This window comes from Atractosteus spatula, chromosome 9 (assembly GCF_055471065.1).
Source record: "Atractosteus spatula isolate fAtrSpa1 chromosome 9, fAtrSpa1.hap1, whole genome shotgun sequence".
In the NCBI taxonomy this organism is placed as follows: Eukaryota; Metazoa; Chordata; class Actinopteri; order Semionotiformes; family Lepisosteidae; genus Atractosteus; species Atractosteus spatula.
The window spans coordinates 8,595,654-8,612,028 of record NC_142714.1 but is presented as its reverse complement, the minus strand read 5'-3'; the positions used below and the strand labels follow the sequence as shown (position 1 = coordinate 8,612,028).

Genomic DNA, 16,375 nt, shown 5'->3' with positions numbered 1-16,375 from the left:
TTACTCCACCAAAAAGTTGGGATAAACCCCAAAACTCGTGTTAAAAACTACACACTCCCTACACAGCAGTATCCCAGCGCCCATCTGCTGCCTGCACAGCCCTGTGTCACCGGCCACAAGCGCCTTTACTGGGAGGAGCTGGGCTGTACTTGTGCAGGAACAGGGGTAGTATCGAGAAAATAACACATAAAGCGACGTTAATACATGCATGAAAAGATAACGTGCTGGTCACGAAAATAAAACTATACAGTTAAGTGACAATTATTCTGTGAAATTTAATTTCTATGTTAAAAAAATCAACCTATAAAATGTATTTGCAGGACCCAAGCTCCCCCTCCGTGTAATGTCTAGTGAGACACTCTGTTGTGAGCGCTTTGTTAGGGGCACATGCAGCCGGGAGAAGCGGTGTTCGTGTTATTTAGAAGCTAGGATATGGGTTTCAGACGGAAATACGCGTATACCAAATTGCTAGAGTTTTTATACTTAGTGTAGTAATATCCATATAATTCCAACAGTACGCCGCGGTGTAGGCGGTGTAAAGCAGGGCCCTGGATCAGCGGTCACAGCCTGGGAGTTTCCTGCTCTACCGACGCGGACGTTGTTGCTCCACGGCGGGAGAGAAGAGAGATTGCACCTTGGAAACGGTGTCTGCCCTCCTCCGGGTTAGTTTTCCTCATGTTCGCAATTCGATGCGCGTATGAATAGTGTTTTTTTACTTTATCAAAGAACGTTTTAATTGTATTGCAGTTAAGTCATTCGAGATCTTAACCAAGCAGACGTTTGTCCACTTGCTGCTCGCAAGTGATACTGCGGCGGTAACCACTGCTAACATCATTATACATATTCTCCCATTCGTTTCTAATGAGAAAAGTGAAGATTCGGAACTATTTCAGCGAAAGGTGTAGTTGATTTTTGTAATTTCAGAAGCTGCCGTATTCTGTATAGGACTGTAAAATCGTTCACTTCTTGCATGAGTATTTCGTCTTCATGTGGCGAAATGTTCCTTCCCGAATAAAAAATAACCTTTACAAAACACAGAGGCCTCGTATGCTGTTTACATTGACGGCACTTTGCACCATGAGCCATGTGCGGACTTAAAGCTCAACGCCTCAGTTTATCCAGCTGAGGAACCAGGTGACCGTGAACTTGTCTGCACGTTCAAACGTGCTCACCGCATCGAAGACTGAAGTCGAAACGTTTGCTTGGCCGTTTCGGTGCCCGAGACTCTCGGGGTACCTGAGATCTGAGTTCTCATCAATGCACTTCTTTTATTATCCTGTCATCTATGCGCACGTTAATCGTCGGGTTTTGTTTTCGTTGCCCCAGGAGAGCGCTTCTCCGGGCTAGAGGAGGACACTTTCCGTCCTCTGTCCGAGGCTCCCGAGATGAGTTCCCGCGTGTGCAAGAACTGTGGGTGCACAGACATCGATATCGACCAGGCCCGGGGCGATGCGGTGTGTACGGGCTGTGGGTCTGTGCTGGAAGACAACATCATTGTGTCTGAGGTCCAGTTCGTGGAGAACAGTGGCGGCGGGTCGTCAGCTGTCGGCCAGTTCGTCTCCTCCGATGGTAAGTGAAGCCTGTATCGATTTGGAAGTGTCACTTCTTGTGTCAGCTGGGGCGCTCTCAGTGCGTGGGGCTGCGTACTGTTGGGACTGTACACACCTGAGGTTTTGGAAGCGTTAAGGTAGCTCAAATGACTCTCATCCTTTGATTTTTTTTTTTGTAATGTTAAAAGTGCCTGATAAGCATGAAGTACATTTTGCCAGCAGCTAAATCTCCCTGCAACTCCCAGCCGGCAGCCTACTGGAGCTCCGCAGGTGTGAGCCTGGTCAGTGCCTGGATGGGAGACCTCCTGGGAAAAACTAAGGTTGCTGCTGGAAGAGGTGTTAGGGGGAACATGAATGTGTGGGTCCTGATGCCCCAGTATAGTAATAGGGACCCTATACTGTAAAAAGGCGCTGTCCTTCAGATGAGACGTAAAACCGAGGTCCTGACTCTGTGGTCATTAAAATGAGTAGGTGAGTAGGCATTTCTCTATAAGAGTAGGTGGGGCTGCACACTGGTGGGGGTGGAGGGGAGTCCCCATGACCTGTAAAGTGCTTAGAGTGGAGTGTCCACAAAAGCACCATGTAAGTGTAAGGAATTATTATTGCTATCTAAATTTGCAATGGATTAATTGGAAGCTAGCATTTACTGCGAAGAAATGATTTGATAAATGTGGGTTGGTATCCAAGTCTGTAATAAAGTGTAACTGTGTTATATACTGGTTAAAGATATGGTGCTGAATTGCTTGATGTACTAAACATTTGGCATCAACATAGAACATAGAAGTTTTGTATATTATGCAGGTGTTGTACAGGAAAATTAAAGCAAATGTGCCTCTATGGGGGGGGGGGGGTAAACTGCATAGTTAAGTTTACCCTTCATTTTAGATTTCAAACGGTAATTTAGCTTAATAAAATCTAAATGGAGAAATCATTTCCCCAAGTACTTTTATATTAGAGGTTTTCCCTTTATGAGGCAAGAGCATAGTTTTCAATATTTCATAAAACTTTAATAGGTAAAGCAGTTGCCTATAGTATCTCCCTTCATATGTGGAATTATTTAGTGTTTTGTCCTGCAAAGATACAGCCAATGTAATCTGTAGGGAGGGGCAGTAGCTAAGTGTGTGATGTCAGAGCATCAGTGTGGCTGAACCTGATAAGCAGTGATGATGTCATCTTTGTAACAGATGGAGATAGTATTTTAAGAAAGTGTTTTGAGGATTTAACCAGGTTGCACAGTACTGTGAAACCCAAACCTTTAAGGACGTCCCCAAATACTGTAGTAATGTTGTTAATTCCAATAAGGATCTTTCTAGTCTCGAGTTTTCAGGAGAAGTGAAAGTTACACCTTCTGTATGAATTCATATTTTTGGTCAGTTTTCTTTAAAATGTTCCGAACTGTGTCAATTCTTGCACAAAAGGAAAGGAAACCTGTTTAACACCTATTTTAAAGATGAACCTTTGAATCCATTGTTTTTAAACCATACAGTCGGAGTACAAAGAATGTAGGATCATTCTTTAATTTCTTTTGGTTTACTTTGGTGTACATTCTTTACTCATTTGAACTCATTTCTTACCCTGTCTGCATGTGAATGTCATTCAGAAACATACTAAACCCATTTAAGCAAGTTTCTTTGGAACAGCTGTGCTTCACATACAAACTTAAGAAGAAAAAAGTGAAATGTGTGAAAATCAAGAATAACTGGTGGTTCCCGTTAGCTGACAGTATTTTTAAAATGAAAAAGGTGACAAGGTGGCATTAACATTTAGCTCTGCTGGCCCACAGCTCATGGGTCCTGGGTTTGATTCCAGACAGACGTGCTTTTTGTATGGTGTACATCAATTTTTTTCTCCACCATTCAAATACTGGAATGCTGGTCACGTTAAAGGGAAACTGCAATGCTATTTTTATATTTCGGGGTTAGACAAGTGCATTTCAGTCCACAATAAAAGTAAAAGTGCTCAATAACTTGTAAAACATTTACATCACAAAATAGAATTTTTAAAAAAAAATTATGCAAAATGCCATATTCTGCAATACAGAATGAGGTAACAAAACGTCTAGTGTCGTGATGTGGCCCTATTACATTGTAAACAAGCATAATAGGATTTATTAATACAGCATAATAGCTTGTGAACACATCTCTTTTAATTCGAAAGAAATACTGCTCTTGACTTCGAGACCATTTTGCCGACAAAAACTACTTGTTAACCCTGCATGCAGATCACATCGGAACATTTCTGTGGTGAAACGTCTGCCGCACAGCCTGCACCTATTTGCTTGTACATCACAGTACATTATTTATTACAGTGACTAGCGAGCAGGAAGGGCCACATCACGTCACGATTCGCGCAAGCTCTCGCTCTCTTCCATGGAGAGACCGAGGGTCTGTGACACCATGGCGACTTGCAGTATTTTCACAAAGCTCACAATTCTGTGTTTAATTGAGAATTTGTGATTTTTTTTTCTGTATCGTCAACGAATTTATTTTGATACTGAGATTGAATAACGGGTCTGAGAAATTGGGACAGCACCTCCCCTTTAACTGGTGTCTCTAAATCAGTTTGGGTGTGTCTCTTGCGATAAACTGGTACCCTGGCCAGGACCGAAGTCCCTCCTTGTGCCCTTTGTAACTGAGGGGGTCGTGGGTTACAGTGACTCTTGACGGGAATAAGAGGAATTTTAATTATGGATGTATGTACGGATATTTATTTTATTTCTTTAATATTACTGATTAAGCAGCAGGGGGCAGTCTTTCTGTAGGAAATGTATGCACACCCCACTGTAATCGCATGAGGGTGGATGTTTTTGCTTCTAATGTAAATTTCTGTTGGAAACCAGCTCAATCTTTTGAGCAAGTCATATTTTCTAATAACAAATCTGTTCTTTGGGAACATTGGTCCAGTCCTACACCAACATATTTCTTCTTGTTCAAATTATTTTCTGCTTCCTGAACAAAACTCTCAGATCTTAAAGTAATTTATAAATTGTAAAATTTATCAGAAGTGTAATTATAACTGATCTGGACTTGTAAAGTATTTATTCTATAAAGTTATTATAGTTATATTACAGTTATTATAGTTAATTATTGCATAGTTATTTTCAGTAAAGGTTTGTTCAACCGGGTGCAGTACAGTGTTAAGCACACTAGAAGGTGCTGCTGTTTTTTTTTTTGATCGAGGAAGTATTGACCAAGAAAAAAATGAGTGAGTGTGCGGTGTTATGAGTTGAGGACTGGGAACTGGCACAGCACACAGTGGATGTCTGAGTCGAGATGAAGACGAAAGAGCCAATCAGAATGTCACAACAACAGATCAAGTTTATCTGCTTTAATTGCGATAATGCATAAGACAAATCCCTCAAGCCTAGTTTTGTTCTTTCTGTGACGTTAAACCAATACAGATTGATTTTTTTTGCTAATTAACTGTTGGATAAAGTGACCCAGCGTGACAGTCTGTCTTATCAAACACCAAGACATCAGACATACCTTACAGTGCTAATTAATCTCGCTTTCAGGTTGTGCCGAACAAAAAGCTTTGAAAAAGACCAGTTATTTGCCAATTCGTTGGTGTAGAGAGTTGCAGACAAACGTCTCCTTAACTTGAAAGTTTTGTATTCGCGTTGCATGTGCTAAAGCGAGCACATTTCACACGTCACAGTCTTTGTTTTATTACTTGTTGCCGATAATCTTTGTTTTAATAAAGACTTCTCTTTCCCTGCCGAGACAACTTGGCTTTAAGAAAGCAAATGATCATTTTTTAACAAAAGCTGTTTGTTTCTCATCTTTGGAAGAGAAAGTAGGGCTTTCCTATTTTAGTCTGTGTTGTAAAGTTAACTGTAAATTACACACGAATGGGAGAGTGTTGTATTGTTAATAACAGTAAATAATAACAGAAAAGTAACTTTGCCGTGCATCTTTTGCAAGAAGCTGTTTTCAAGAGTATCAGTGAGATCTTTCTTCGGAGGGTGTGGTTCTCATTCAACAGTTCATTTTCATCAAGAAAAATCATTAAAATGAGTGAGCATGACCTTACCACATTCAGTATCAGGGTAATAAAGATGTGGAAAGGGGAGTTAGTTATAGTCAGGGCTATGGTAGAGAAGGATGAAACTGTTTAAATTTTAACACGACCAAATTAATGTACCAGTACAGGTGTGTGTACCACAGGTTGAAAACTACTGATTTGCTGCCCCAGAGAAGTCAAGTACTAGTGCTGTCATGGCAACCACTTTGCAAATAAGTGATATTCAAATGCTGATCTCTTGAGGAAATGTTTTGAGAAGCTGGGTTATGTTTATGAAACTTAAGTGCTTACAGTCCTTTCATATTCTTATTATAAAAGGTGGTTTAAAGTTGAAAGTTTTTAATTCTGACAAGTATCAGTTGTCATCCGTGGATTCTACCCAGTCATTTCAAGACCTGTTTGCAAAACGCATTCAAAGTACAGTGAAACTCTTCTGCCTTTTCAGGTTCTGGAAAGGCGCCAGTCCTGGGAACAGGATTCCACACTAGTCTGGGGAAGGAGTCCAGAGCACAGACTTTACAGAACGGTATGTCAGATTAACCAAATCTTCCCTGCTTAGGCCCGTTAAAGTTTCCATAGTATAATGTTAAGATAGTGACTTAAGTATGTGAAAAGTAATGTAAGTTGCAGCATGACTGTGAGGTAGCAGTCGCCCTGGGTGCAGTTTATTAACAGATCTTCCGTCTCCATTGGATAACTTCCTGGAGGCAGTTTTAACTCGGTGTGACTCAGTGTTGTGCACTGTTTGGATTTTAATCGTTCCGCTGTTCTGTGGGTTTAGGTTTCTCCTATCCTGACAAAGAAAGCAGAGTAAGACACTGCACTGACTGCAGGGCATCTGCTATCAATCAGTCTGAAATAGTTATATGAATTAAATAGAAACCTTTTTTTCCCTGAAGTGTGCAAATGGTTAGCATGGAGAAACACCAAAGGGCACGTGGTCATGAAGCTGTGTGTTCTGGTCATTGTGCCTCCTGCATTAACTTCCTGCTAGCTGTGTCAAGTACAAGTACAACTTTGTGGGCCTGATAATCCCATCTTGATGAGTGCCTGCTTTTAAATCCTGTAAGATGACCAGGGGAAGGGTCATTTATATTTTGTTTCCTGATGTAGCTCACCTGTGTCTCATTGTTTCGCTGCATAGGCCTTTTCCAAAAGCGGGTCAGCTGGTTCTCTTTGGCGGCCATCTTGCTCAGGTCTATATCAAGTATATTAAGTGTTTCGTTCCGGAAATACCGGTTATAAATGACCCTTCCCCTGGTCATCTTACAATCCATATGCATTATTTACTTCAGCTCTGTTTTTCCCTTCACTGCCTTGTAAACAACCTTGTTAAATCAAGGCAGTCAACGGATATTTTTGTACATTTTTTTTTCTAATATTAACTTTCATTCCCTTACACCTAGCATAATATTACACCATGACAGATTAAATACCCTTTTCTGTGAGGTATGTGAAGATGGACAAATTTCATAAAGTGCAGTTTGGCTGCTCATTAAAAGGAAAGGCTATATAAGATGAGTCATGCAATTGTTATTACTTACTCATTTTCTTTCTTTTTTAATGAAACGTCTAGAGTAAATGCTTAATATAAAAAAGGAGTCTGCTGCTATATTGCTGAGGTTTCCAAGAAGAGACGTTTATGTGATTTGTTATTGAATGTCAGAGCAAGCAGACTAATAAAAAAGGCCTCTGAAAAGCAGATTTTACTGGGAAAGGAGAGAAGAACTCTCTAATGGTAGTGCTATAATGATGAGTGTCCACCCACAGTCTAGTTTGTTATTTGAAAATTCTTGATTCATTAATCCTTTGTGGTTACCTGGTCTTTTGCTTTGAAGTATATAGGCAGACATTTGCAAGAGATCCATGCCCAGCTGCAAAAGCTATTTAGTGTACTCAGTTAAGAAGCAGTATTAAGGCAGTGTCCATTGGAAAAATGCAGTGGGAGTGCCTTGGGTATTGTAAATACCTTAATAAAAGGTCAAACACTATGATGCAAGCTTGTGGATATTTATTTCTTGTCTATAAGATCTGGTTCTGAATCAGGTGCTAGCCGACAGATATGTTTATTGTAGCACAGTAAAAAAGTGCATATTAGACATACAGGAGACCAGAGTACATGCAAATGGTTGAGATATCTAAATGGAATTTGTGTAATATTCTCTAAACAAAATGTTCATAAGCATTGATTACACCTGTGTTTAATTTGCACATTCCCAGAGTTTTATTCTCAGAAGGGTAAAGAGTATCAGGATGAGCGTGATCGAAGACAGATTATCTGCGGGAGACATTTCCTGGAGAATGAGATGTTGTGCTTCACCAATCAGCTTGAAGAAACAAGCTCACTTAGGGATATACGATGACTTAGAAGGCAGAGGGTCGGAAATAGCCAATTTGCCATTTTTTTTTTAGACTGTGGTGGCTGCAGCATGAAAATCCCATGGGTAAATAACCCCCTCGTTGTCAAAATGCCAGTAGCTCGCTATCTGAAGGGATGCAATCTGTGTGTTAGCAGGCCATTCGGTGGTAACACTTCTTGGAGTCATGGACAGTAACATTCATGGCTGAGAGACAAAATCTAAAGAGTCTTCTGTGGGTCAAAGAACATCTGAGGTGGCAGCTGAGAGAGCAGTGGAGTGTTTAATTTTCAGCCGAACGTCCTTTTGGCCTTAACAGACCTGATGGGAAAACGATGTTCTGGTGAACTGTTACGGAAATGTGAGATGGCACGGGGAGGCACCTTTAACACAAGGGTGCCTTGGGTGCAAAAGCTTTAAAATCACACATTACAAAAGTTCTTGAGCCAACAATGTTTCCATTCCTACAAGCCAATCTAGGAATTTTGAGATTTTTTTTTTCAGCAGGACAATGCAAAACTACAGTGCTAGGATTACAGTGGCACAACTTCAGGTCCCGGAATGGAACAGCTTCTGACCAGAGTTCTGTAGCCCAATCTGTGGATGTTTGTCAGTACCATCAGCTGGACACCGGCTGACCAGTTGATGGTACTGATGGTTCGGTTCTGTGTGTCAGTGCTGCCAGGAGTGTGTTTGTGCTTGGGGAGGTTATATCAGACACTAACTTCATTAATTTTTTATTTTGATAGTGTGTTATGTTTCAGTCAGATAACGTGGACCTGTGTTATTGTTTATGTTTGATTAAATGAATTAGTCCTGAGTGGTACATCAGTGTATATTGCTCAGTAAAGCTTTATATTAACTGCTGAAAAGAGAAGACACTCGGAGAAGACTTCACAGCCAGAACGTTGTTTCTTTTCTTCTCTTTTATAGTATGGAATAAACCTTTACTTGTTCCTTTGCAGCCTGCGCATGCTGACGCAGCTCCCTACTTGAACTACTTTTTATCAAGCGCCTGGGGTGATGAGAATTTTCACTTACTGCCTTAAGTATTTTTTATTTTGGGACTGTATGAATTGTTTAAATAAAAATTAATTCATGTATTTTAAGTCAGACATTTATTAGGTTGACAGGCTCACATTTCACTTGCATCTAAATCAAAATGTACTTTCAGTTCCTTTTGTATTATTTAGTATGTAATACCAGTTTTAACTGCATCTTTATTGTGAGGGACATTGCATGTGACAAGAGAGTTGCTGAAACTACAGCAGTAATATTTGCCTAATAACGTTATGCAATGTGGATGTCGCTCATACTCGCAGAGCTAAATGTGCACCTGTAGTATAATCTTCCTGTACGGATTTAACAGACTTGGGATTACTGTTCCAAGAGTTTGGAAAGAAGTCTGGTGTAGGAGCTCCAAATGGAAACATTATGCTCTTAAAAGCTTTGTGTGTTATTTCTGGTTTTGCATCTTATCATACGTCCATTCCCAAAGCTGTTTCCATGTTGGCTGTTAGATGCTTCCTGTGATTGGACAGCATGTGTGCACTGATCTGGTATCTAGCATTAAAAAGATGTACGGTACATAGTTCCAAAGAGGAAGTCAATGTTGTAGTGCCTTTGATTCATTGCTTTCATTTCCACTATAATCATAGACTGTATTGTTAGTTCAGTGATAAATGTGCATTGCTAACATTCTGATGGAGGTTACATCTTTTGGGATTTTTTTCCTATATAAGAAAGCAATAGTCTGGACTCTCAAGGGAGTTTCTTTCTGCATACAATATTGCACTTACTAAAGCTTTCGGTGTTCATAATGTACCGTAAGAGTAGAAGCATTTGTGCATTGCTTATTTTGAAAAAGGCATATCATTTGTTTTTGGTGTATGAAATTCAAAGTATGGGCTTATTAAAAAGCGACAAGAATGGAGAGAGGACATACTCTTGCTTTAGTTTTTGTATCGGATTCATGTAGTTTCATATGGGGGGGGGAATGAAGATGTTTGTGCTGGAAAAAGACTGTGGCTTTAGTAATACTGGAATCTCAATAGCGAAACAGTGGAAATCCCGATCTGGGTTGCCCTTTTATCATTTACTCACTCAGCTTATATACTGAGCATGAAATGAAATGAAACTGCAATGAATGCAAGAACTTATCAGGAAAATGACAGTAGCGGCTATATTGACATTTTATTGAATGGACATGACATTGGTTTATTCATTATAGAGCGTAAAATATGTCATCACTAGAGCTGTGCAACAGTGGCTCTGCCGTGAAGGTTACAGTCTTGTGGTATGTGTCCAGCTTTGCAAGAACTACAAGCTGTACATCTGTGGCACCAGGTTGGAGATGGTGCTTAATGAGATTCTGAGCCTGAACAAGCACGTACCTGTTCACTGGTCTCTGAATCCTAGACGCCACTTCATCCCAGTTCATCTCGTAAACGTTCAGTGGTGGTTAGTAGGGCATCTGCAGCATAACACTGTCCACCCCGAGTGTAATGTCGGAATGAGCCCGGACGAATAGCAGGGAGTCCCAGGACTTGATCAGTGCAGCGCTGTGCAGTCAAGCTGACCTCGTTTACAGCACACGGGTTTTTGTAGCTGCAATACACTGTTTCCCAGGCCGTTGCAGTTGGATGATGTGATGTTGACCTTGGAGAACTCTAGATCGCGGTGCATCTGTTGTGGACTGTGTTTGGCTGTAATGTCCCATCAGAATAGAAACTGTTGCCTTCAATATACCATAAATAAATATAAGTTCTTCTTGATTTCCATCAAGATTAACATCCAACAGGTTAACGCACCTCATTGCTGGTGCCCAAGTTGGGCTGGAGTTGGAGCAACAGCTGGAGCCACTTGAGTGTAGCGCAGCCAGTCAGAATGGTGCCAGAAAGTAGGATTAGTATCCAAGATCCACATACTTGATGCTTCTAAAAACACATTAACACATGGAGTGTTAAAATTCTTTTTAACCTCTTTTTAGGTAAAAATAAAATTCTCTCTCCTATTGGGCTGAGATTAAACAATCAGAATATTTCCAACAAATCAAACTAAAAAATTTTCTGCAAGCATCGTTTCGATCTGAGTGAAGATAAGTGCTCTAAAGATCTAAATGGAAGTCTGTTTTCGTTCCAGTTGTGTTGGCGATGCGGTGAAGAAACCCTCTCTCGAGTTTTTTTTTCTTACTCGAAAGCGTCACTTTTCCCGTATGAACGTTTTCCAACTTTTGTCCCAGGAAAACGGCAGATCCACAACCTGGGGCACCAGCTGCAGCTGAATCAGCATTGCATGGACACGGCCTTCAACTTCTTCAAGATGGCCGTGAGCAAGCACCTGACGCGCGGTCGGAAGATGATGCACGTGATCGCGGCCTGCCTCTACCTGGTGTGCAGGACAGAGGGCACTCCGCGTATCCTTTCCTGGTGACTCCGGCAACGTGCCTTGATTGTGGGCAGCCTTTACATGGCCAGCGTGTACCTTCCTGCTGCTGGGTATCAGACACCTTGATCTCCAGCTGCAAGCGAGTGGCGTTTCTGAGTCAGACTGGTGCCTTTTCTCAATTAGTAACAACAGGCACTTTTTTTTTCTGTTCAGACATAGGACCTCCAAGTACAAAAACGGGTTGTGGTATATATGTACATAATTATTTGTTCATGGTGAGACAATGTCACATTTTGAGGATTCCAGAAAACGATGGTGGTTTTAAATCCAGAAACAGTACAGTTGCCATTTGTCTTGGGCATATTGCTTTATGAAGCTTTCTTTCATCTTAGATAAGAGTCCAGGTCTTGATTGCCTTAATCCCTTTGTATTTCTTTGTCATGTGCTTTGCAAAAGCTGGAAGTAAGAAATGAAACTGAACTCGGGGTTTGGGGCTTAGCAATGAAGAGGCGAGATGCTGAATTAATCCAATCACCATTGTGCTCGATTTGGAAATCGATTTCCTCTCTTTTCGGTCATCTTAATTGACGTGTGTGGACCTCATGGCCTTCAGCAGGATGTCATCTCTGACGTGTGCGTATAAACTGAACTTTCATCTTTTCATTTATGAACTTGTAGGTTCTTATTGTAGAACATTTTAGTTTGTGATGTCAAAGGCCTTTTTGGAGTTTATTTCTCTGACCGTTTTTCAAGCTGAGTCATTTTGAAATTTCAGAGTTGCGCCGCTGTCAGGCTTTCTTGTTGATTAATGCAGGCATACCGTTGTAAAAAAGTTATAGTTGTTTAAACCACTGGATGTTTAATATGAAGTTTGGTTTTCATTGGTGGAACGGACTTTGAACAGAATCAAAGTGGGGCAGCGTTCCCATATTTCAGTGGCACCATTTCGATATGTGAACTGATTGTGGGATCTGGTACTGATCCAAATTGGTGTAGGTGTGTATGTACTGCTTTCCCATTGATATAGATATGCACCATTGATATAGAGGCTGGCAAGACATGGGCTGTGATAATGATCCTACTAGCAGACTGAACTCTTAAGGGTAGCTTGAGGAGAGGGGCCTCCACAAATCCTAGTTCAGGTCCCAAATCCAAGAGTCTGGAAGGCCATAGCCCAAAGTTTCCCATGTCGAAACATAAAGCCGCCATCCCTCCAGGACCAAATCCCTGGCCTTCGGTGATACCCAGAGCCTCACTGGGTCCTGGGTTCCTGTTTCCTCTCTCTTGCCGTGACCTGATTTTGTCAGCTATAACCGTATGAGCTCTCTTACAACCTTGGGTTTTCACAAACTGTTATGAGCCTCTCTTCTTAACCTTTGACCCTAAACCCCCTGCTCAGTTGCTTGAGCCATGTAAACCCCTCTCGGTGTCAGTTACAGCAGGAACTCGATTTCGGCATCTCAGTTGTGTTGCCGCCAGAATGACGAGCCTGGTGTAAAAGTGGCCGAATAGTTTGTGAACGGTTGTCGGTAGAGGCTTTGTTATACTGTACCTAGAAGTTAAAAACCCATTGTGGACGTAAACATCAGCAGAAGCAATTGGTGCGGCGAGAAATCCGCAGCAGGTTTTGGGTGTCGATGACATCGGTGGAGGCAGCAGGTCGCCGGGTTTTGACGTTCTGCGTCCTGGTCATGCATGACTGATGAAACGGTCGCCTCTTCGCAAGGAGAGGCAGGTGCCAGGTGCTGTACTGTAGGTATCCCTTCTGTGCGTGGTAAACGGCGGGGATGGGAGGGGGGCTGTGCTGCTCTCTGGAGCCTCGACACAACACGGAAATTTGGAAGGGTGTGCTTCACCCTGGGGGTTAGGAAGGTTTTAGCCAATTCAATTATTTTTAATCCATGCTGAAAGGAAGTCTGGCAGCTTGTCAGCAAGATCTAGAGCCACTCCCAGCACAGAAAGGGGGGGGGGGGGGGCTCTTCTCTGTTATTGCTGCAACTACTGTTGATGACCATGAAACACGAGCAGCACAAGGAGCTTTTCAATATTCAGATCTTCTTCTGTTTTGAATCCTAATGACGAAGCCTGTTTTGACTTTTATATTAATTAGATCTTAAAAAAAAGAACTTCAAACCACAGCAAAAGTTTCATACGAGCTGTAAGCTGCATTACTTTGAATGCAGGAGTCCTGCAAGACAAACCATTCTGTAAACGGGCATTCTTAACCTCAATTTTCAGTAAAAGAAATATGTCAGCATGTTTTGTTTCATGGTATGTTTATTTTCAATGTGTCCATTTGGTGTCTACAAAATCTAAAAATTAAAATTTAATCTAAAAAGATTGTATATGGCCCGGTTTTTAATTGCATGCTCTTTAGGGAGTCTTTAAATGTTCAGAAACTGTATTGCCTTTTTTTTTACTTGTTTTTCATTTGAACCTACAGCCTCATTTTTACTTGTCTGATTTGTTTGGGCTTCATCTGACAATAGTTTGTTAAATTTAAAGCCTCCTTGAGTAGATGTAAACACTTTTGACTAAAAAAGCTCTTGGTTTCTATTGCAAGTATGTTGGGAGAAAAATTATTTAAAAATATTATTGTCTGGTGGGCATAATTTAATGGTAAACCAGGACTGTGTTGTTGAAGAGGTTAATATGGGGAAAGGGTGGAACTAACCTTTCTCAGCATATTGTTTACTGTGCCTGATTTCCTAAAGGCAAATTATATATAGCTTCACTGACTTCCTCATCCTAGAACCCACCAGCTGGAGAAAATTTTAAAGTACCACGGAGGTCATAACTTGAAGCTGACAGTATTTCAGAACAGTATTTTTTTATCAGATACTCCTAACAGGGTGTAATGGTAGCTGCCTAAATGCGCAGGAAATTTAACTAATTTAAATGAGATATTCTGCTGGGACTGTGCTGAAGAATCTCATCTTTTTTTCAACACTGTAGAGAACTAGAAATTTAATGGATTTAAGAACGGGGTTTTTTTCTAGTAATTATTGAAGTGGAGAGGATAGCTGGGAAAGGGAAAAATGCAAATATGTTTCCCAAACATCTAAATCACAATTGAAAGTTACAGTGAAAAAGGAAGTAATTGGCTACTGGTGCTGTTCATATGGAAAGGCATACAAATAATTCTCATTAGGATACGATGCATGTAGTTATTATTAACAAGTAGTATGGGTACTGACTTTGGGGGGCCTGGTAGTACACTAAAAGAAATATACTTTTTATTCTGATTGGAAATAATTGTATCCTGCTATTAAACTAATTTTGGGGGATTGAAAATAAATTGTTTCTCTCTTTGATTTATTATTGACCACTGCTATAAATCCTAAGTTTATGCATTAGTAATACTCTGAATATATATTTTTTATTTTAGTCTTTTTGAAAAATCTCTGTACATTTCTGTTGTGAAGTTACCTTTAAAACCCGTTATGCAGTTGGGCTTTGCTGCTTTTTCAGCTACAGTGCCAGTGCATATACTGTCCCTTGAAGATGCGGATCATGCTCAGATCTAACCCTGGTGTCCTGGCCTGTACCTGGCCAACAATCCCACAATCTCCACTACTAATTAGCTTCATTACTCTGCTCTCCTCCACACTGATAGCTGATGTGTGGTAGTTGTACTTGCACACTTTGACTGCTGTTGTATCACCCAGGGACTCCCCTATACCTGTAAAGCATTTTGAGGGGATTATTCAGACAGTTGCTGTATCGGAGTAAGGAAATATTGTTATTATCATCATTACCTTTTTGCTTAGCTTGTTGAAATGTTGAGAAGAACGATAGTGGACAGGTTTCTGTTCTTGACTTTCATATTGGAGCCACTAGTGCCTATCAAATCATGGTCAAAGAAAGAATTAGTATGTTCTCTTGCCTTTAAAAGCATTTAAAGCCCTACCTGAAGGTTAGGTGGGGATATTCTGGTATATATGTATGCCTTTCTTGTTGGACCAATCCAGCTAGTTATTCAAGGTTACCTTTTACTTTCTCTGAAAGAATAGGCACATAAAAGATGTAAACAATGCAGATGTTGAATGTGCGTACATATCTAAATGTCTGACACTGACTTCTAATTTCCAACTTCGACCCCAAAAGGTCAGTGTTCTAAAGTCTTTCCTTCTGTTTTCATGAATGTTGTTGCCTTTGCTTTTCACTTATGACTTATAAATGCTAATAATCTTGCATTTATTTGAGGCCACAAGTTTGCCTTTTCTCAGAAAAAATAGTTCTTTTTTGTGCAATGTTTTCTTTTTTCTTGGAGGAATGGTGTTTGTCAACTGAGGAAAGGATTTCTGTGATGAGTGCTCATGTTTTCTGCAAAAGCATTGCCTTTTTGTTTTGCTTTCACCCAGAACATTAATACCCAAGACTGTAGATGCATACCTGCTTATGTAATTCCTTTTTGTTCTTGTGCAGGTACTATGTGGTGTGGTTGCGGAGGCATTCAGTGGGGAGAATGTTTAAAGAACAAATTATGTTGTAGGAGTTTGTGCAAGGAAATCTTTGGACATTTTTATGTGAGTTTTAAAGTAACTTTGCTGTTTAAGGAACAATTATGACCTATAATGATCTATGATTATTGAATAACATTGTGCGTTGGTGGCAACTGAGGACTGTTGGTTGTTGAATGAATCAAAAGGTATCTAAACCACAGATCTGCAGAGAAGAATCTTTACCCTTGTACTTGAAAATGAAAAGTGAAATTGTTTAAGAAAAAATGACTTTTTCTTTAACTACCCTACAGATATGCTTCTTGACCTCAGTGATCTTTTGCAGGTAAATGTTTTTTATTGCTTATTTTGTTCAGATGACAAGCAGTGTTTGATGTTATGTGTAATATAACTGGTTACAGATGAGAGGATAACATCTGAATCCTCCTTTTCAAGTAGTGATCCAAGAACCAAAAACTTCTTGTATCGCAAAAGTGATCAGGACACAAACGACCTAAACTGGTCAGCCCATGTGCAACCGCACTGTCCTGTAATGTTTCTTTTTCCTTTGTTTTTAATCATGCTAGAATTGTTTTTTTTTTCCCCCCCATGGATA

At 40.4% G+C, this 16,375-nt stretch overlaps 1 protein-coding gene across 1 annotated transcript in view; it reads left to right on the top strand.

Moving 5' to 3' along the window:
* Positions 1–352: 352 nt before the first annotated feature.
* brf1b (BRF1 general transcription factor IIIB subunit b) overlaps positions 353–16,375 on the top strand; it is a 75,942-nt gene continuing 59,919 nt past the window's right edge. Inside the window, exons 1-5 of the mRNA XM_088925904.1 lie at positions 353–662; positions 1,327–1,569; positions 6,019–6,099; positions 11,172–11,345; positions 16,074–16,105. Of these exons, the coding sequence (XP_088782030.1) occupies positions 1,386–1,569; positions 6,019–6,099; positions 11,172–11,345; positions 16,074–16,105 (471 nt within the window). The 5' untranslated portion in view covers positions 353–662; positions 1,327–1,385. The remainder of the gene's footprint in view (positions 663–1,326; positions 1,570–6,018; positions 6,100–11,171; positions 11,346–16,073; positions 16,106–16,375) is intronic.